Source organism: Cupressus sempervirens, chromosome 11 (genome assembly GCF_028749045.1).
Source record: "Cupressus sempervirens isolate cs-2001-9-10 chromosome 11, ASM2874904v1, whole genome shotgun sequence".
NCBI classification, from domain to species: Eukaryota; Viridiplantae; Streptophyta; class Pinopsida; order Cupressales; family Cupressaceae; genus Cupressus; species Cupressus sempervirens.
Genome location: NC_143128.1, coordinates 593,767,267 through 593,791,025, shown reverse-complemented (window position 1 = coordinate 593,791,025; position 23,759 = coordinate 593,767,267). Strand labels below are relative to the sequence as shown.

The 23,759-nt window shown below is 39.5% G+C and overlaps 1 protein-coding gene across 2 annotated transcripts in view; it reads right to left on the bottom strand.

Annotated features, from left to right (window-relative positions):
• Positions 1–23,759, bottom strand: part of LOC149531060 (NADP-dependent alkenal double bond reductase P2-like) — a 155,528-nt gene that overhangs the window by 96,245 nt on the left and 35,524 nt on the right. For both annotated transcript variants that reach the window (XM_089809714.1, XM_089809715.1), the window contains 2 exons: positions 13,002–13,252; positions 12,604–12,784 (listed from right to left, as the gene is read on the bottom strand). In XM_089809714.1, coding sequence (XP_089665840.1) covers positions 12,604–12,784; positions 13,002–13,241 — 421 coding nt within the window. In that variant the 5' untranslated portion in view covers positions 13,242–13,252. The remainder of the gene's footprint in view (positions 1–12,603; positions 12,785–13,001; positions 13,253–23,759) is intronic.

The window sequence follows — 23,759 nt, the reverse complement described above, 5'->3', positions numbered from 1 at the left end:
CAGCCGACGGGTCCCTTCGAGAAAGTTCTTGTTATGTAGCCGACGGGTAAATAGTTTGTAGCGGACATAATGTATGTGGCCGACGGATACCTTCGGAAAGGTTCTTCGAAAAGTATTTATAACCCCTTCGAGAAGCATTGTATTCATCAGATCATTTAAGCATAATGTATTGGTTGGCATATGCAATAATAAGAAAAGTTTTGTTGTTCGTGTTCGTGTTCATTGTCTGTGTGCAATTCTTAATTAACTTATGCAGTAAACATTTGGCGCCATTGCCCGATGGACCTGGTACGATGACCACCAAATGAAGACTAAATGTCGAATCAGTTGAACAAGAATAAGAATAAGTTGAAGGAAAAGGATGAATTACGCGCAGCACAGGGAAATTTAATTTTGGCACAACAGGCTGAACGCAAACGAAGATTTCAGCAAGTTACCGACGGACACAAAAGCACTAAAAATTTGTTAGAAGAGACTCGACAACGGCTTGATTTGGTGGAAGAAGCGAGGGAGGAGTTTCTGAACCTGCATACGCCCCGAGAAGAGAATCTTAACGGAAGGAGATCGACTCGCACGGCTCGAAGTGCCAAAGGAGCACGAGCGTGGAGTGACCTCTTCATCCAAGATATACTTCCAGAACAAACAGCTTTAGTTGACGAACCCTCTTCTTCACCAAACAGCATGAGCGTTGCAAATAGCGCAGGTGTTGAAAACAGTGCGGAAGCTGCAAACAACGCGGGTGTTGAAAACAGCACGGAAGTCGAAAACAACGCGGGTGTAGAAAACAGCACAGGTTTGCAGAACAGTGCAGGTGTGTAGAATAGCGCGGGTGTCCAGAACAGTGCGGGTGTTGAAAATAGCATAGGTGTGCAGAACAGCGCGAGTGTTGGAAACAGCACGGGTGTTCAAAACAGCGCAGGAGCTCAGAACAGCGCGGGTGCTCAAAACAGCGCGGAAGCGCAAAACAATGCAGGTACACAACAAAACCCTCAACATACAGTAATAATGGCAGGTCCAAAAGAAAAGTTGCCTAAATTTGATGGTGAAGGAACCACCGATCCGATTCGACATTATAAAACATGTGAAACGATCTGGAGAGCAAATGGCATAACAGATACGAATGAATGGGTCCGACAGTTTCCAGCCACCCTACGAGGTGTTGCGATTGATTGGTTTACTGACACAGATCCACAGAAGTTAAACAGTTGGAATAATATTAAGGAGGAATTTATTGCGCAATTTCAAATATTGCGAGACGATAATGAGATTGTAGCGGAGATATTCAATACTAAGCAAGGGAAGAATGAAACAGTCCGAGTCTTCGCCAGGAAGTTAAAAGACCTGATCAATAAAATGGAGAATAAGCCGGCTGATGGGCTACAAAAGAGATGGTTCATTGAAGGCATTCGTCCGAAGCTGCGAAAGAAGATGAAGATCGTGCCACCATCAATATACATTGAAGTGTACAATAGGGCAATGAACCTCGAAAGTGACCAGAAGACGAAGAAGAAGAAGAACAGCTCGTCCGATTCAAATGACGATGCATCTTCAGGAGAAGATAGCAGCGATGACGAGGGAAGCAACAAGAAGGTTCGTGCCCTCCAAAAGGACATGATTCGGATGATGGAGTTCAAGAACATGAACAAGGAGACTAAGGACAATGACCTATGGTGCACGGAGTGTAAGAAAGGCGGCCATACGAAGGGATCCTGCCCGAAAGAGCAATTTTGTGAGATCTGTCAGATTCTAGGACACTCAGTAAAGGAATGTTCTTTCAACCTGAAATCAAGAACACCACAACAAGTGTTCCTCACGCAGGAAGCGTCCGTGGCAGGAGGGAGCGGGAACACCAGTACGGAAGGTGCCACATCAAGCGGATACAAAAACAACCGGCGCAACAACAACAACAACAACAACAACAATACCGGCAACAACAATAATGGCAGAAGGAATCGAATTCAATATGATGCCAATGGTCGGCCAATTGTTCAATGCCGCGCATGCAATCTGTGGGTCACTTTGCCCGAGAGTGCACAATGGCGAACACACTGAAGTTGCTATGCCGATGGTGTGGACCTAGCGATCATAACGATGCTAAGTGCTCGAAGTCTGGAGTAAACTTGATTACTGTCAAGATGGATGAGGAAGAAGTTTTGGAAATCACTCGGAAGCAGGCGTAGCTATACCTCGATCTGACGGAGGAAAAGAAGAGACTATAGGAAGCACGGGCAGAGATCTAGAGAGCAACGCAGATAGAAACGGCACACCTGAAGGACACACCGAGTACCTCCGTACGGAACTGCGCAGAATAGAACATTGTACGGCAAATATTGCAAGCCGAGATACCTGTCAGAATAAATGATTTGTTGCTCACTATGCCTCAACTCCGTACGGCCCTCACGAATATAGTCCCGATTGCTAAGCAACCAGTAGAGCAAGAAAAGGAGAAACTGGGGGGCACAAGTGCAGAAGACCCAATGCTGTTAGCTCTTTCATCCGAACACTATCCGGCTGTTGTTGAAATGGGCATTCTCGAGATTGTGCTAACGGACACTATCGTGGACAGAGAATCTGGTGTCAATGTATTGCCAGAGGATACTTGGAAAAAGTTGGGACAGCCGGCATTATGGCCACCTACCTTCCAATTGTTAACAGTCAATCAACACGGAATCAAGCCATTGGGAATACTCACAGCGCAACCAGTGACAATTGGAACACAACCATTCCTGTTGGACTTCGTTGTGATTCCTCTAAGGCGGAAAGGGTACGATGCTATTTTGGGTCGAGGGTGGCTGATACAAGCCAAGGCAAAGCACGATTGGAAGAAAAATACTTTATAACTCGAAAGCAAAGGCCAGAAGTATGTCATCAATCTGCACACTCAGATGGTCGGGGAAGAAGCCCTATTGTCAAATTTCGAAGGAGAAGAGGATGAAAAGGGGCAAAGTATGGAACCAGATCAGGAGGGAGTTGTCCGACTGGAAGGAGATGACGATTTGGATTCAGTAAATGGTCTCTACCATTGGAAAATAGAGGATTATGAATTGTTTCAAAGCTGCAACGTACTGACAATAGGACACAGTACTGATGAATTTCCAAAGGAGTTCACTGAAATGAAGGAAGGGGATGCGTCACTCAATGTGACCCCGGCACATAAGTTCACTGAAGGGGAACCCATCAAATACAATGAAGTCGCGTTGCAGACCATGAATTTGGGAGACGAAGCAGAACCACGGAACATACTGGTGGGAGACAATTGGGACTCAGTACTAAAGGCAGCAGCATTCGAGATATTTTTAGAGTATAAGGATGTGTTTGCATGGACGTACAAGGACCTGAAAGGAGTACCACTGGAGTTGTGTGTGCATCGCATTCAGTTGATCGAAGGAGCAGTACCTGTACGGAAGCGGCCCTACAAAATGAACAAAAATTATGCGGCACGGGTTACGGAGGAAATCAATCGGATGTTAGAGGCCGGCATTATTTTCAAGGTGCAGACCAGTGAATGGGTATCCCCAATAGTGATCTCACTGAAGGACTCCATTCAGATCCGAATATGTGTCGATTTCAGATGCTTGAATGCAGTCACCATCAAGGATCCGTTCCCGATCACATTCACGGACAACATCCTGGAGGAGGTAGCAGGACACGAGATCTACTCATTTATGGATGGTTTTTCCGGCTACAATCAGATTTCAATCGCAAAGGAGGATAAGCTGAAGACGACATTTGTCGTAGAAGATGGGGTGTATGCCTATAATTGGATGCCATTCGGTCTGTGCAATGCGCCTGTGACATTTCAGCAGATCATACTACACATTTTTGATAAGATGTCCGTCGGAAACTTCAAAGCATTTTTGGATGATTGGTCAGTGTTCAGTGCGGAGGACAAACATCTGGCAGCATTAGGCGAGTGTATGGAAAGGTGCCGACATGCGCGCCTGGCCCTGAACTCGAAGAATTGCAGATTTATGGTTCCGCAGGGAAGGTTACTAGGACACATAGTCTGTAAGGAGGGACTGAAGATAGATCCGAACAAAGTGCGAGTCATATTGGAGATGCAGTCGTCCACCAATGTGACAGAGGTAAAATCTTTCCTCGGGCATATAGGTTATTACAGGCGTTTCATCAAAAATTTTGCCAAGATAGCATATCCGTTGGATAGGTTAACTTGCAAGACAGAATCGTTCAGATGTGAGAGGGAACAGGATGAAGCATTTGAAGGTCTCAAAGTACGACTAGCTACAGCACCTATTTTGGCATACCCGGATTGGAATAAGGAGTTTCATGTACATGTTGATGCATCAAACTATGCGATCGGAGCAACTATCGCACAAACAGAAAGCCACGGGTTGGATCACCCGATCTACTTTGCCAGTCAGTTGCTATCAAAAGCCGAACAAAATTATAGTATGACCGAACGAGAAGCATTGGGGATGGTCTATGTTGTGCAGAAGTTCCGACATTACTTGCTGGCTACTCCGTTCGTGTTCTATGTCGATCATCAGGCCCTGTTGTATATGATCAACAAACTAGTCATTCAAGTAAGGATCAGCCGATGGTTACTCCTGTTGCAGGAGTTTACCTTCAAGATCATCATACGGCCAAGAAAGAAACATGTAAGCGCGGATCACTTGTCACGTATCAGAACAAGAGAACCGGCAGACGGTGTGAATGATGACTTTCTTGATGTACAGTTGTTTCAGATTACTGCACTACCGGAGTGGTATACAAGCATCGGCGAATACTTGTCGACGGGACAGTTTCTAAATACCATGCCACCGAATGAAAGATGGAGCGGAACATTTCAGCTGATTAATGGGCTGTTGTATAAAATGGGACCCGATCAGATCCTCAGGCATTGTGTTCTGGAGGAAGAAATTCCACGGGTACTGAAGGAAGCGCATGAAGGACCGGTAGGACACATGGGGCCGAACACAACTACACGAAAGATACTTCTAGCAGGATTATGGTGGCCAACGGTATACAATGACGCTAGGGAATGGGTTGTTGCATGTGATACATGTCAGCGAGCTAGGAAACCTTTGAAGAGAGACTTCATGCCTCTGAATCCTTCTCATGCTTAGGAGCTCTTCGAATGGTGGGGTTTGGACTTCATAGGACCTCTGAAGACAAGCAGAACCAGAAGGTGTCGTTACATTGTTGTCGCAACGGAGTACTTGACTAAATGGGTGGAGGCGCATGCACTACCAAACAACTCAGCAATAAGTATAGCACAGTTTATTTATGAGCAAATTATTACCAAGTACGGCATTCTGTTACAATTAACAAGTGATAGAGGTGGACATTTTGTAAACCATGTGATCCGACTGCTTACCACGGAGTTCAAAATTTATCATTCACTATCAAGTCCGCACTACCCAAGAGCAAACGGACAGACCGAAGCTACCAACAAAATTCTAGTATCAATTATATACAAATCTTGCGCAGTCGAAGGGGAGGATTGGGAGGAGAAATTACCTTCTGCTCTGTGGGCTTACCGTACGGCATATAAAATTACAACAGGACACACGTCGTTTCAACTGATGTTCGGACAGGATGCCGTAGTACCAACGGAATTCATGATACCAAGCTTGCGGATAGCACTAGAAAACAAGTTGGGTGACATGGAAAGCTTAAGGGAGCGGCTGTACAAACTGAACAGGTTGGAGGAGAAGCGATTATTAGCACAGTGGGCCATTGAAGTAACGCAAAATAGGCGAAAGGCATGGCACGATAAGTACCTGAAACTAAATAGGTTTCAGCCCGAACAGTGGGTATTGAAGTACGACAGCCGAAATGAGATCAAGCCAGGCAAGTTCAAAGTTAAGTGGGTCGGGCCGTATCAGATCCGGAAAGTAGGGGACAATGGAGCAATAAAATTATGGACTTTGGATGGACAGGAAGTGCCTCAGGTGGTGATTGGCTCAAAGCTAAAGGTATACCACGGCCGAAAGACTTCTGTGTCAGAAAATGACCTTCGGGCAACCCCTTCGTCATTGCAGACCAACGATGCCGACGGTCGAAGGGAAAATTGACTTTGGTGTTTTAAAAAAAAAAAAAAAAATTTGAAAAATTGAAAAAAAAAAAAAATGGAAGAAAAAAAGTACCGTATGGATTTTTAGTCTACTCACCGTACGGTTTTCACTTGGTTTTTGAGTTTTACAGTTTTTGAGATCTTGAGATTGTGTGCGGTTTTTAAGTTTGGGAGCTGCTGTACGGTTTTTTGAGGTTGCATATTATAAAGTCTCAAAGCATATTATAAAGTTTGGAAGCGTTGATTGCCATACGAGAACTGGGAGCCAGTTCAAGCTACCATACGGATTTTGGGTCATTGTACACCGTACGGATTCCATCATTGACAGTCCCCATAGTACGGAAATTGGAGTCTCAGTACGGGAGTTTCTGGAGGTTTTAATGACCGTACAGACTTTAAAACAGCACGAGTAAAAGTTTATATGCAGTGTATGGTCTTATCACAGGGTTGATGTACGGTTTTTCCTAGAAGAAGATACCGTACGGCTTGCTATAAGCTTACATTTCGTATGGATTTTTTTTAAGAAAATAGCTATCGTACGGATTTCCATCAGATAAAGTGTAATGCTGTATGGATTTTATAACAGGAGGAAGGGTCAAGTTACCATACGAAACTCTGTAGGGCACTATACGGTTTGTTAAATCATTACCCATACAGAAGATTTCCATCATTTCGAGCGTACGGATTCCTTGTGTAGAGCAGTGTACGGATTTCAATTACCAGCCACTGTACGGTTCTTTGAATTCAGCAAAGGGTTATAAAATTTGGTTTCCGGCAAATTCATTATTGAATGCAAGGTACGGATTTTTAAGAAAGCAATGTATGGCCTCTTCCTTAGTACGAAATTCTGGAGCCATGTAATTGTACGGATTTCCATCCATATCATTGGGATTATGAGATCACAGGTTCTGAAGATTGGAGTACGGATTTCAGCAGTAAACAAGGCAATTTTTCTAGTGTATCAGTTCTAGTCGGATTCAGCATACTATGCTTCCTATACGGCTGATCATTGAAGGGCATTGAAAATACCACTATACGGATTTGGGGAGGGAAATTGTTGTACGGATTTGTGATCTTCTGGTGGTACGGCTTTGTTATTTGATTTTCCTTCTAACTTCTTCAAAGTACGGATTTTCAATCTCCTGTGTGTACGAATTGTGGAAATCATTTCAAAGGTTGCAATTCACCATACGTGTTTGAAAGAATTCTCCACTGTACGGATTTGGAAGACCGTTAGGAAAAGACAAAGATATAACTGATGGAGTCTGCAGGTAAACGTCAGTGGAAAAACAATTAGCACAGTCTAAAGTTGTGGAGGGAACGAACATGGCAGGTACAAGTAACCAGAATGAAGGCTCGAGCAACAGCAAAGAGAAGCGTAAGACTACAGCACCTGCAGCAGCTGAAGTCACACCACAGACTATACAATTTGAAGGGTTGAATGGAACGGATTGTAGGAAATGGTGGCAAGAAACCCCTGATGATCATCCAATAAAAGCAAGCATCAGAAGAGCACAGGTTGAATGGGCCATTCAGATGCCTGTTTTTTGCATTCGAGATTATGAAGGGTATCTGCGTGCCATGATTGAGACATATGGCAGAGCTTCTCGAAGGTGCACATTTCAGTATCTGGGCAGGAACTTGGTGGTATCATTCAAGGCAGCCGATTTCACACGTGTTTTTGGCATTCCAGGGCCGCAGGGCAAAAAGGTTCAGCCGAAGAAAATTCCTAAGGATGGAAAGCTATTTTTAACTAGATTAGTATGTGGAGATTTGACTAAAACAGAGCAGGCGGCATTAGCTGAGACATCGAAGGGAAGGGGTTTAAAGAAAACCGACATTCAGGAGGGGCCATGGCGATGTCTGATGGACTTGGTCAAGAGCAGGCTCACGGGATCCTCTACGGCATCTGATATCTCATTTCCACAGGTGTCCATGATGAATGGAATAATGACTGGGAAAGTGTACAATTGGGCATCTGTGCTAGCTGAACGGATGCATGAGTTTATGACTCTCCAACACAAGACCTTCTATATGCCCCATTACGCAATTGGTCTCTTCCTTGATGCAGCAGCACGGATGATTCCCACAGATGAGTTAGAGGCAAAGCCTGGACCACTGGCTCCGGGAGAACCTCCTATCATGCGGTGGAAGCATTTGGATACAACCACTGGGCAGAAGGGTTCTGCAGGCCAAAAGAGGCCTTGGATGGACATGGCAGGTGATACGAACAGCGCCCGACAGGAGACATCTTCTGAGCAGGACAGTGTGGAGGAAGAAGGGGAAGGCGAGGATGATGAGGAGGTTCAAATTGTCATGGCTACCCCCTTGCTATTTCCACATGCTACAGTTCTTGTGACTTTCGAGTTGGTGCCAGGAGGTCTACACATGGCTCACATTCCTAGGTTTGGACAGACACGGCGACCGATATTGATGACTGGCGGATCCCACCAAGCAGTCACACTAGCCACACCGTGGCAACACGGGGTACGGCCTTCTCCTGTCCGGCCGGGAGTTGGATTTGCTGTAGGCTTTGCCCACCTAACAACATCCGTCACTCGAGAGACTTCTTCAGCCCCTGCTGAAGCACTTCCGGTAGTAGCACCAGTGGCACCTGCTATAATTCAGCCAGCAGCAGTTGTTACCGTAGCACAGTCAGCAGAAGTTCAGGAACTTCCAGTAGAGAATGTACCAGACAGAGGAATGCAGGAGTGTACAGACCCAGCGCAATCCGAACAACCAGAGGTGATGAATAGAGCTAGTGTTTTTCTGAGGCAACAGTTCCGACTCATTCCTGACAAGCGTGGCTTGTCCATTCAATCTCCCAGCTATTCCAAAGTAGCACCTGTACCAGAGCCTCGGTCTCAGGAGGGAATGCCACATGCCGTGGTTGCGCCGACAGCAGAGGAGGCGACACCGAATGTGGGCATGGCTCCCACTGATGAGGAGGAGAATAGTGATGCGGAATGGTCATTGGAGGACTTCGCCAAGGAGGATTACGGGTCGGATGAGGACAGGTGCAAGGACTACCTCAAGACTATGAAGTCTGCATTGAAGAAGGGGCATGATGTCACGATTCAAGCTCTCACTCGGCGAAAGGAGTGGCATTTGATCCGAGCGTATATTCATAGAATTTTTCCTAAGCGATTTCAGACTTGTTTTGTGGATAGAGGTTGGCCGGTAGTTGAGACACCAAAGATATTGGCAGATTGGGCCACTAAGCCAAAGTTGGGACCGAGTGACACTCCAATGATGAAGCTGGCACATGAGATCGTGGGATTGTACAAAGAGGTTTACTATGCTCGGCAGCGCGCGGAGGCAGATAGGGCAGCAGACAGTGTTGCAGCTCAGAGATCCCTAGCGGTTGAGAAAGAGGCAAGAGAAAAGTTAGCCGCCGACTTGGCCGACCAGCAAGCAGCATGGGCAGCAAAGTGGGCAGCACTATTGAAGGATATGGCAGCAATTGTACAGGATAAGGACGCGGCTATCCAGGATAAAGATGCGGCAGAGCCTGAGTTCCAGTTGGCCAGGAGACAGGCTATGGATGCTGCGCTTCTACTGAAGGAGGCCATAGAGGTTAATTCACAGATTCAGACAGATCTGTGCATCCGGATTGACCAAGTGTATGAGTTACGTCATCAGCAGCACTCTTCTAGGACACCTCCTTCTTCTCTCTAGTATTTCTTTTATTGTTTGTGGGTTGTCTCCTAATTTTGCTAGTCGTCAGGAGACGACTTTTCTTTTTGGGGGGGATGATGTCGTCGGTAGAAATTGTGTATCAGCCGAAAGGAACCTTCGGAAAAGTTTTTGTATCAGCCAACGGGTCCCTTCGGGAAGGTTCTTGTTATGTAGCCGACGGGTAAATAGTTTGTAGCAGACATAATGTATGTGGCCGACGGATACCTTCGGGAAGGTTCCTCGGAAAGTATTTATACCCCCTTCGAGAAGCATTGTATTCATCAAATCATTCAAGCATAATGTACTGGTTGGCATATGCGAATAATAAGAAGAAGAGTTCTGATGTTCGTGTTCGTGTTCATTGTCTGTGTGCAATTCTTAATTAACCTATGCGGTAAACACCATTTTGACAACCGTTTGTGCAATATGCAAAGCATATTGAAAATGGCATCCAAAGCATGATATGTAACTTGAAAGAGTTGTATGCAAGGTACAAAACATAGGAAATGCTTTAGTGTTGATGTTTCATAGCTTCTATTGGATAAACCTATATATAATTATATATGAGATATAATTTATATATATATATATATAAGTTTATTATTATATATATATATATATATATATATATATATATATATATATATATATATATATATATATATATATATATATATATATATATATATATACGTACGATGAAATGTTTATTATACTTAATTAATGAATAGACATGTCCCATGAGGGGACATGTCTCTTCTTATTCCTTTCTCATTATAAACAAGAGGTCACTGTCATTTGGAACACACATACCAAATATCAAGACAGTGCTTAGTACATTTACAGCGATCCTCGCAAAACTAACATGGTATCAGAGTCAGGTTCAAATGTAAAATGATTAGAAATAGCGGAGGTGAAAATTCCATAGAGCCATCACATTGTCAACCCACATGATGCAACACTACTGTATCATTCAGTGCATTAATGCACAAGAATTGATACCGTAGACATGATATGGTATAGTTTACAAATCCTGTGGGTATGAGTGTGATCAAGTCTGATTGGACATTTGAATCAATACATGTGGACATTCAAGATGCCAACTCTCGTAGAAGGATTTCAAAACTGCTCTGAAGTCTATATCAAACAAACCAATTCAGATAAACAGCTACCACATCCACGTCACAGTCTCTTGAAATTTAAGTGTGAGGATATTTTCTTTTTTGAACAATCTCTGGAACCTGCATTTATGTCTTATCATGATCACATAGAAAATACCATCGAAGGTGGGAAGTGGAAAACAAGAAAATAATATTATACAAGTCTGAATAACTGCCACTTGTAAAGGATATCCTTATCCTTTGAGGTACATTTTTACTGACAACCCCACCATTAATTGGATCGAATAAGAAGGACGAAAATACATTATAAGTTATGCACATATGAACCGATACCTATAAAGGTGACCTCATTCTTTATCCCCTCGGACTCGACCATTATTAATGCCGAACATAAGATTTCCACATTAAAATGAAATGAAACATTTTGAAGAGGCAAATCACATGTCCCTGGTTATGGGCCCCACAAATTGTATAAGGTAAATGGGGGACCCATAAGCATTAGGGTGATTGGCATGAATATTTGCCATTGGGCATTGCCAACTACCTTAGGGACTGGACGACCCATACCCTTGACTCAAAACAACCCTGCTTCCCACTGTACGAACTCCATATTGATCATGTTGTATAGACTTCCTCTGTTGGTCTCACTGTACAGGCTTCCCTACACCATACAACCACATTCCTCCTATCATTCGATCGTATGGCCCCATCTGTATCTGTTGTACAGATCAATAACTGTCCAAACCACTTAGACTAGACACAAACACTTGCACGAAGGGTTGTTTATCATGATGAGAACATTATGTCACATTCTCCTTTCTGGAACCTAGGTCAAAACCAAAGAAGAAAATATCACCAGCAATAGTCACCACAATTGCGGCAGTTTAACATGCTATAGGTATCACAAAATGAACCTACCCAACATTTTATCGATATTTTCCCTAACAAATTGCAAACAAAAAGTTTGAACTGCAATCTATTGTGATTTTTACAGATTTTTGCACAATATTGATTTTGTTGAGTGACTTTTTTATGATTACAAGGATTTCCCAATTTTACTTTAATTGCAGATGGCTGCTTTTCCATATTTTAACATGGTGGCTATTTTTAGATCTCAAAGACTTTGGTGCACTAATTTGCTTGAGGCACTCTAGCAACGCCTAACATCAAACCCCCACTTTAAAGAATTTTGACCCTAAAAGAAATAAATATTCTTAAATTCACTTGTCTTACGGGGCATAAAGAATGTAAACACTTCAGTTGTTTATCTGGAAAGCTTGAGTTTACTTCTATTAGACAGCTTTATTGACTTCTTGTTGCAGCTTTGAGTGATTACACATTTTTTGCTGCCAGCAACCCTATAATATACCACAAATCACAGCTAAACCCTTATTTTTATTTGTCTCTATTAAAATGCCCTTCATAAAGCAATTAATCTTGTGACTTGCTGATTTTCCCCTCCCAGCACCCTGACCCAACCAGAACCCCCACCACTCCCACCCCCATCCCCACCCCCACAAAAACATATTTGCTACTATGGTCAGAAAAATGTAGCAGCTTGAGCTATAACAAAAGACATCAGCAGAAAACATCATAAGAGTGAAAAAAAATGGATCCAGATCTCACTATCTTTAGATATTTTATCTCCATAAAGGTTGTCTATCTCAAGGCCAAACTATATACTGTACTGTTGATTAGTTTGTATAAAATAATCAAGATTTAACTAATAGAATGATTTTCATGGATATAAAGCATAAAGCACATCACCTAAAACACCAACATAGTTTGATAGTGGTATGTCTGTAAACTTGATCTTTGTTAGGAGACCTGTTGCAGGTGTGACAATACTGTAGTCTTGTATTCCAATCATACCAACTACCAAATCACCACCTTTGAAATCTGGATGATTTGATATGATTACTTTGGCCACACCATAAGTATCAATGACCTGAAAATGAAATCAACATGAAAATCCGAGGTAATTGGAAAATAGAAATTTGTCAATGCAAAGCATTTACTGTCCTTGTCATGTTCTTGTATGTAAGTGTATTAGGAATCAGAGGTACTGTATATACAGTGGAGAAGGATTTTTTGAGCTTCACCCTATTGTGTGTTTTCTATTCATTATTATACTTTATCTTAGACTGAAGAAATATGCATCTTACCGAACCAGGCTTGAGCAAAGATGCAAAAGGAGCTTTATGTGAACTGCTGTAGTATTTCATGCGGCCACGTTGGTATGGATCAATAGAGAAATACAAATTCTTTAAAAGTATATCGTGAGACCCTTCTTCTAGTCTTAACGAGAATGTACAACTCTTCAGCACAAAATCACTCTCTTTAGGTTCACCAACAATATAATCCTTCAAGGTAACATGTCTATTGATCGCTTCTTTTGTTTCCATTTATGAATATCCTGCAGAATATCAGAGCAACCTTATTGAATTATATAGTCAAAAAACTGTTTATTCACTACTTATGACTTAGATTAGACACAAAAATATCCATGTTTACAATACTGAATACACCTAATAGTTCTAAATAGAAAACAATTTGCATTAAATACCTCTCAGAAGCATGTCTGTTATCAATCAATATCTAGCAGCATATGGTTATAAATCACTATTTTGAAATCCACTACAATTTGTACCATGCCTAATCATGCAATATACACCAGCAATGGAACAGACGTATGCTGTATAATGATATCTCTTACATGCTTAAGATAAAGATCAAAATTTCAAGTCAATAAGCCAACACACTCTGGGTGGAAAAAGACACTGATATAAGCCACAAGAAGTGAGGAATCCTTTACATTGCACTAATCTACTTCTTATACACTTTGAATTGCTGCACCCTCGAATTTCTTACCTGAACTGACTCACAAATGAAGAGGACATACTATGAATTATTACAAGCAATAGCAAGAATCATACACCATCTACAGGAAACAGCATCCAAGTGCAAAAACAGTTGCTTAGCATTGATGTTGTAAGATACTACTCCCCAAAGAAAAAGGTGAGCGTTCCCAGATGGAAATATAATATTTCTCAACTATATGATAAGTTGTGCTAACCAACAGTATCTATTTGATTGCAAAGTGTTTACAGTTTATTGACCATTTGAATCTGCCTTTGTTTAGATATTGCATTGGTGAAGTGTCTGTGGTGCTTGATCAATAGACTAGTAGTGCTAATCATAGTTTGCAAACTCTCTGAGTACTCCCCGAGTTGCTGAGTACTCTCAATTTATTTGGTTGGGCAAGTACCCTCAAGTTTAACTCTTGCGTTTTTTAAAGACACAAAAAATCATGGGTAGAAATGTCAAAGCAAGTAAAACAATGGTTGAAATATGTTTTTCACATACTATTTTTTTCTATAAAACCATGCATTTTCTCTTTCAAGATGTCAATTCTAAATTTAACACATTTTGTTTTTGAATTTTTCAAAAAAATTATGTTTCTTTAAGAGAATATTTTTTTTGTTCTTTCTAAGTTGCTGAGTTTCCCCGAGTTTTTGTTATGTTTTCTCTGAGTTTTTGCCGAGTTGAAAATTTTGGGCTTGCCGAGTACTCTCTGAGTCCGAGTCTGAAAACTATGGTGCTAATTTCTGGCAAAAGGTGATTTAAGTGTAGATTGATAGACAGTTTCGTCAAAATATACGAAAAATAGCCAGGGTAGAGGGTTCCTCCTGCTATAGTTCGATCTCAATACACATTTGTAGAGAACAGTACATTCATGATGACAAAAGAAGATCAATTTCAATCCGTGACAAATTTTATAACAAATTCCAAAAATGGGAATATTATTAGGAGATATATATCTAGAAAATATTATTGATAAATATTAGATATTGGAGGTTATTTCCATGTTACACAAGGTCGCCCAGGGATAACACATCGGGCAGGGGTGCAGACTTTTGTGTCAAAAGTAACTTTTGTAATTTGCCTATAAAAAAGAGTAATAGCAGGTGTTCCAATAGTATCGAAATAGCCTCTTACAATCGTTTGTTTTCCCCATCATATCTATTATGGATTGAAGCAACAACTCTATGCATCCTTCTGGTATGCAAGGTATAAATATAGGCTCTTTCCTTTGCATTTCTAGACATTCAATATTTAGAGGATGGAAATTATGGACATCCTTCCCTACGCCAACAGCACCCAAAATCCTTTCCCTATTGTTATACTGCAGTAGAGGAATTTGAATCATAACACCATGGATTAAAAAATTTAACAGTTATCACAACTTCATCTTCACTAGAGTGTCCAAAATTTTACACAGTACAGATTTCGGGAACATTCGATCACCATATATATGCAAAAAGTTTAAGCATGCTAGCAATCTAACAATATTAAATCCAAATAGAAGAAGAGAGGGTGAACAAATGGAGCTCCTAATGGTTACAAAAATTAGGGCTCCATCAGTGGCTCTTATTGGGGACATATGCCCCTTGTGAGCATGATGAAATTCTAACAATCTCTGGAGAAGTAGACCATAGCTATCTTGATGCAAAGTGAAATTGGGTAGCCCAAGGTCCCCCAAAAGTGAACCCTACTCCTTTCCTCTATCAAACACCTGATTATGATCATGTAACAGCTCCTTCCTTCTAATCACGATATGCTTTCCCTTCATTACTTGCTTATAATCAGCATCTGCACTTTCTGTTATTGCTTCATTAATGCGATATTTGACATGTGACTTTTGTTTTTCCTTTAAGAGGTTACCAGATGCACTGTGGTTTTTGGTGAATGGAGCATCTTTATGCATGTGATTAGTTATACAAACATCTAAAATAATTTTTTCTGCCTAGGTGTTTTCTCGTACACAATTTAATCCATCACCATATTAAAGATATTGGTTCTCCTTACCAAAAAAATTCAAAGATGAATCACATTCAAGAATTTTGTTGAGATAATGGGTGTTGCACACATTGCATAATATTTTTATATTGTATTATTTTATTTTATTATGTAATGTTGCACCTAGATGGGTGTGCAACATGTAAAGATTCTCATGGAATATACTTAATGAGTTGTGTTGTAACATTGTGATAATATTTCATGTAATTATTTAATATTGGAAAAAAGAATTAAATTTTCAATATTAAATGTGGGGTCAATGGGTTAGGTAGCACATGGTTTATGTAATGCCACTTGATGGTTTTGTGGGACTTGCTACTATATAAGCAGCCACAAGGGTAGTTGTTGGTATGAAAAGAGTGAGAAGATAGAAGAAAACAAGGAAAAGAGTCGAGCGGGACAAGACTTGACAGGTGAGCCAAAGGAGCATTTGTGAAAGTTGAAAGCATGGCATGGGATGTGTGGATTCATGCTTGTTCACACGGATTGTTTGGTTATAGCTATGGCTATGAAGGCTTTCATAGTTGTATTGCAATAGTATTTTTCTGAATAATACATGTTGATGGATGCTTTTAGAGGCTAGTTTTTTTCCCTCAATGAGAGTTTCCCAGGGTATATCTTGTGTCACATTTTTGTGGGAGTGTTGCCTATTCTCTTGCATGTGGATTTCAATTGCATATTTATTTCAGATCTATTATGGGTTATGTGGAAACAGTTATATTCTTTGTTGCAAGTTTCCTTACAAGTGGTATCAGAGCTATGGTTTTACTATTGTAACCCTAGATTGAATCCATAGGAATACATGAGATGCTAAAATAAAGGGCAAGATATATGAGTTATTTATTGCAAATCTGAGAATTTTGGGTTTGCTGTTATGATGGGTTGTTGGTAGATTTTGGGCATGTGACATTGTTGGATAAAAGGATTTTTTGGATGTTTCATTTAAATGAGGGTTTTAGGGGGAGCTTGCAGAAATGACTTTTTGGGTAAACACAGACCTCACCATTAGATCCTGATCGACGTTTCTATAAATTTTGATATATAATATGGCCTAGTTTGGCCATGTTCAGAAGAAATGAAAGATTTTTTTACTTTCAGTCCGTGATGGCCGTCAAATTTAATCTTGTCAGAATTTTCGTCACAACAAAAAAAATCGTAGTGAAAATGGTAAAAAGATTGTCTTAGTAAAATGACCATAACTTTCTCTCAGGATATTGGATTTTAGACTTCTTACAGGCATTGGAAAGCTAATTCAAAGCACTTTAACTTGATGTAGGTTTGGTTCTGTGATTTTGACATTTTGTCAGGTTTTAAGAGCCTGAAAGTTAGATGTTGTTTATTTTGAGCACAGATTAGGACATAACTTGGGCATACGAAGTCGGATTTTGGACTTCGAGTAGTCAATGGAAAGCTCTTGGAGAGCTGTACACATTAGTTTAGATTTGGTGCAGGTTTGGCATGGTTTATTTGGTGATATATTAATTTGAACAGTTTATGGTATATATTGACTATGGTAGCATTGTGAGTTTATGACATTGTATGTTTTGGAGATTTAAGATTTGATGTCATTGTATACTCAGTTTATATTTCAGATTGGTCTCATGATGATATGGTTATCAGTGTTTGATTTGGATATGTATGATGACTTACTGGGTATATAAGTTGTGCAATGTTGTAAGCGATCTATACTTATAGGTTGCATTTATGGCTTAGATATAGATTATCTTTGTCCATTGATCTTTCATTATTGATGCATATTCAAATTGATGGCTTGGATTTGGGTCATCTATGCCCTAAGTCACATGATTTGCTGATTTTTCTTCATGTAGAAGAGATGAGATGTTACTAGGTACAATCATGGTGGAGGATTGTGGTTCACTATTTTATGCTGACAAGTTGGACAAACTAAGAGTTAGTTGTTCAATTCATGGATGTGATCATAGTGTCATGGATTTTGACATGACATGATTGGATATACAGGTATATCCTTGATGTTCATTGATTTGGATTCCTGATTTGGTTATGGAGGTATATCTTCTTGGTTGAGGATCATGGTTATCTAGTTTCTTTTGAGGAGCTCATGATGTGCACTTTGAGTTCTTCGATGGTTTGATGCCTTAGTTGATTCTCATGGTTAGAGGATAGTTTTTCATCATGATATGACGGATAACTTGGATACACGATTTAGTGGGTGCTTGTGACAGTGATGGGGTGACAGTGCAGGATTAATTCCTAGTTTGGTTTATATCTTCTTGGTTTGGAGATCTTGGTTTCACTTGGTACTAACACTTTGGTTTTGTTCATAGACCTGGAGGATCTTCATGCAGGAGATGGATTTATATGATGTCATGGATGACTTGGTACCATGGTTGAGTGGGAGTTATTGTCATTGATATATTTATTAAGTGTTTGCAGATGTTGGAGGTTTGTCTTAGATCCTATCGCTGCATAGTTAGATCTTGATGACTAATGGGGTTATTGGTTATCTTCATGGTGTGTGGAGATGGTTCTTCATAGTATGTGAAGATGTTTTTCTTATGGTGTATGGAGATGGTTGCATCTTGAGGACTTTTGGAGTTCTTGGTAAAAGTGTGGTTTATGCTTTCATTTGACATGTTATCCTTGGTGTGAAGATGGTTTCATTATTAGTTCATGATACTCTTGATACGCATTTAGAGTTTTTGACATGTTATAGTATGTTCATATGGAGTATGATGTCTCTTTGGTTGAGATGGTTTAGATCATGTTTTCATGTTTATGTTCCTGAGGCCATGGTTGAAACTTTGACATTGTTTTTGGTTTAGTTTCTTGGTATTGAGTACATTGATCATAAGTTGAATACTTCATGATATTGCTATGTTGCATTTGGAGTTGGCATGGATTGATTAGTTACAGGTGCTCATGGATACTTAGAGACAGTGGTGATGTTGATTTCTCTTGGATTAGAGAAGTATTTGTTGGAAAGGTTGTTGGTTTCAGCAGGAAGTCCGAGGGGCATTCACCTGATATGGACTTGAGAGGAGATTGTTCTTAGATGAGTCTTGGTTGGAGACTTGGATATCTTGATAAGCATTCTCATTCCCCACTTTTGGTCTACTTGGAGATTGCTACTTGAGAGGTATAGCCGATTGTTTCTCTCAGGTGCATTACATTTACGCTTATCTTTCAAGGATATGGATCTTGAGCTATGGTACACGACTTAGTTCTAGAGGGTTCATTTGAGAGATGGTTTAGCATTGGTTATCTCCATTTGCATATGTTGTTATGCTGGTTGAATTTGAGAGATGGTTTTATATTGGGCATATTCTTTGATTTAAGAATGATTTATGAGTTTGATCTTCTTGTGAGAGGCTTACATCCACGATTAGTTATATGGTATGGTTTGGGTGTTGTTGTGGCATCTTGGTTGGGGTTTTATGGAGGAGATCATACTTGCACAGTTTACATCTAGAGATGTGTGTAAAACATGATATAGGTTATGATTTGCATGGTTTCTCTCTGGTCTTGGTTATCTTCCTGGATGTTCAGTTTTGCTTACATTGGATTTGAGATTGATTAGAGATTGTGATCAATGGTTTGTGCTCATGTATGGCATGTGAGAGATGACAGGGTTATTTCTTTATCTCTTTCCTCTGTTAGTTGTAGAGAACTTGAGAGAGTGTTGGAGACTTGTTATCAGAGTTATTCTTGCAGGTTATTGGTTTATGTATTATGGGTGTCCTTGAGACTACATGGATTCACTTCTTTGAGATGTTGCGAGTGAATTGGTTATAGATTTGACATTATCTTTTGTGGTGGGAGCTTCTTGGTATATATGTGGCAGGTATTGCTCTTGAGGCTTGTGATTGCAAGTTACAGATTGGATATGTTGATGTATGTGAGATTCACTTGGTATACCTTTGGAGGTATCGATAGTTGGATGGGTTTGGCACTTGCTATGGGTGCTATTTCAACTATGGACATTTTGACAACTACAGATACATGTGATTACCTTTGGATCAAGTTTTTGTGATTGGCATTTTCAGTTGGTACAGGATTTTATGATCTTTTAATGTGACAAGTTGGGTGGCTCTCTTTGGATGGCTTCTATGTATGTTCGATGGCAGTGGCATAAGAGGAGGTCGCTTCATTCGTGTTTGAGATGTTGGATACTTTGATTTTGTTGCAGGTACCAAGATGAAGCACATGGTGTACTTTGATCCATGATGGTGGATGTGCTAGGAGGATTGTTCCTTGTTCATTTATGTGGCTACGGATTGACCCTATGCAATGTATACAAGAAGTGGAAGATTGTTGAGATAATGGGTGTTGCACACATTGCATAATATTTTTACATTGTATTATTTTATTTTATTATGTAATGTTGCACCTAGATGGGTGTGCAACATATACAGATTCCCATGGGATATACTTGATGAGTTGTATTGTAACATTGTGATAATATTTCAAGTAATTATTTAATATTGGGAAAAGAATTAAATTTTCAATATTGAATGTGAGGTCAATGGGTTAGGTAGCACATGGTTTTAGCACATGATTTATGTACTACCACTTGGTGGTTTTGTGGGACTTGCTACTATATAAGTAGCCACAAAGGTAGTTGTTGGTGTGAGAAGAGTGAGAAGATAGAAGGAAAAAAGGAAAGAGTTGAATAGGACAAGGCTTGACAGGTTAGCCAAGGGAGCATTTGTGAAAGCATGGCATGCATGGGATGTGTAGATTCATGCTTGCTCACATGGATTGCTTGGTTGTGGCTATGGCTTTGAAGGCTTCCATAGTTGTATTGCAATGGTATTTTGTTGAATAATACATGGTGATGGATGCTTTTGGAGGCTGGGTTTGTTTCCCTCAATGAGGGTTTCCCAGAGTATATCTTGTGTCACATTTTTGTGAGTATGTTGTCAATTCTCTTGCATGTGGATTTCAATTGCATATTTATTTCAAATCTATTATGGGTTATGTGGAAACGGTTATATTCTTTGTTGCAAGTTTCCTTACAAATTTGACCATATGGAATACTTGAATAATTTTCACAGCTATTCTTCAACATATTCTCTTCATTATGCATGTCTGATTCCATATCATCTTCACATGTTTGAAACAACTCTTGCTCATAGGATGAATTGATGCATGTCTCACTTTTTGAATATATTTCCCCACTCATCTTGAGTTTCATCATCTTCAAAATTATTACTATGCCTACTATCTTCATCATGATGCCGATGGACTTGATTGCACAGAAAATCCTCTTCAAATAATGGATTCATGAATATAGAGAACTCAAATGTATATTCTTTTTCTTCCTCTTCAAACAATGGGTTCAAGATCATAGAGAATTTAGGCATACGTCCATGAGAGCTTTCATCTAGACCATATGGTGTTTCATTGTACAAGATATCAACAAATTGTAACCTTTACTAAATTCATTATCGTGAGAACCATCATTTGTTTGACCCACTAAGACTGATATCTCTTGAAATTTCCTCCTGTTGATATAGCTCTACTTTGTCTCCACAATTGGGTTCTTGGGAATTATCATCCCCTTCATTAAGTGCCCCCTGAATATGTGTTGATTCATTAACTTGTTTATTGTGGTGGATTGAGAAAGTATTTGGACCACTTCTCTCAACATGTTTGTTGTAGTTCATGTCTAACCAATCTGAAATCTCTTCTATGCTGAGGAAATCCTCTTCCTCTTTTTTGCATTCGATGATATTTGTTGTCACACAAATCTCATTATGGATGCATTCTTCCTCAGATTGTCCAAGAATTTCTCCATTCAAATCTGAAACATAATTTACTTCAGTATATTTTTCCTCACCTTCATTATCTTCTTCCAATATCTGAAAAAGAAGCTTCAAATCAGGGTCATCTGGTGAGATTCCAACCTCAAAAAACAAATATAAATTCCACGTATGGAGGCATGAGGTTTGATGGTATCTCATGATAAATGCTTTCATCCTGATGGAAAAATGTGTTGAAGATTCGCCTTCAAATCTCTCCAAACTGAAAAAGGTATCAAGTAGAGACGTGTTGAGATCCTCTTCCATGTTGCAGCTTTGGTGTTCATATTGTTCATAACACATGTTATGTTCCCTGCTTGAATCATGAAATTCATATAGGAACCATTGTTCAAATTATTTCCAAGATGAGATGCTATGTGTAGGTAGTGACGCATAAGTTTGTCTTGCATTGTCTTTTAATAACTTGACAAATAGCTTAATCGCCTAATCTTCTGCATGAATCTCATAATCTTCTATGAATGTATAATACACATCCAAATGTTGAAGTGTTGATTCATCCCATTCTCCATGGAACTTTGGGACAAGTTGTTAAAGCTTCAAGAACAACTTGTTAGGTTTGTTTACAATCAAATCTTTTGAGATCCAATGGCCTGATACCATCTGGAATAAATGATTTTCTTTGAAATGACTGATACATTTGCAATAAAATTATCTTCCATCTCCTTCTAAGTCTTCTCCCTCAACAGAGCTATCAACTTATATTTTATTTTACAGAGTCGCCACCTCTTTCAAGGAATGTATTGGTTTGTTGATCTTCAGGTTCTCATTTATGCAAAGTACACTTCCACACAAATTGATACAACTTTTTTCTGATTCTCATCTACAAAATTAGAAATTCTAGGTAACTTCACAACATATATTATGAGCAACGCTCCCCAATAGAGTCACCAATCTGTCGGTTGCCAAAACCACAGATTGAAAATCCAAGAGCTTTGCCAATTCTCCAACAGGAATACTCAATCAGTTTTGGCCAACAAACGGGAATAACCTAAACTCTTTTGCACTCGGACTTCATTAAACCTTGGCAGGTAAACCTTCCTTAAGCCCTTATGACTTGGTTCAAAGATGTTAGTGTGAATAATTAATTACTATTTACACTTGAGTTTATTTAGGTTAATGCATTATCTAGACACCTAGGAGTATGCGTTGTCATATGAGTTGTCTTGTTGACAACATAGGAGTTAGCAACTAATTTAAGCACATGGTGTCTGCAACATCTCTCTACGAGATACACCTTGTCATACTTATCCTCTCATTGTTGTAAGTACATTCATGCACAATGGAGGATAATCCACTTCTGGTGGACGTGTGCTTAGTTGTCATGCTTATCACTTTGCTGACTCCTAGTCATTCTAGATGCCTTTATATACAGGCACTTCTCGTGTGTATTATACATCAGATTTTCATTCTCATATTGTTATTATGATCATACATCATTTGGTCCATATTGTGCTAAGTTCTTGAGCTTCTTGATCTTGGTGTCATTTTGCCCTAAGGCAAATTGTTACATGGAATCAGAGCTATACCAAATTCTTACAAAACCTTTTCTATAGCGAATTTAAACTGTTTGAATTCTTGGGTTGGCAAAATCTTTAAACTTGATAAAAATAAACTTATATAAATGCTTGAAATGATTAAATGTTTATATAAGATTTTATAAATAATTGAGTTGATTTGTGAGAAGGGAATATAGATAAGGAAAACAAACTTTGACTATGACTCTTATTACTACTTTTCAATGATTCTAAATGACCAGTGCCTTGTTTACTTGGGCAATAGAGTTTACAATAAAGACTCTTATGTACAACCTTATGGGATAACATACATCATTAATTGTTCCTGTATTCTATATGCGGAAGACCAATCATATATGCAACTAATGTTAGTCAAGCAGGATTTTTTACTTCTTCGGAGGTAAGTCCAATTATACACAAATGAGGAAACATGTTTATATTTCATACTATCCCTAATTATCAAACAAAAATGCTATAAAAGATCTACTACACATGTATGGTTAGGAATAATTGGCCAATCCCCTTGGTAACCGTAAGGAACTAACCCAAATTGTAATTTATATTCTTGCCTTTTAAATAAAGAAAAATTGAGAATTTTTATTGATTCTGAAATAATAATACATTAATTTTGTATGTGAAACCTTCATCTATAATCCTTCACAAATTCAGAATACTCCTTGGCAATTATTCTTCGAAAATATGTCTTGGTTTTTTTTTACAAATGAAATACTCCTTATTTATAATT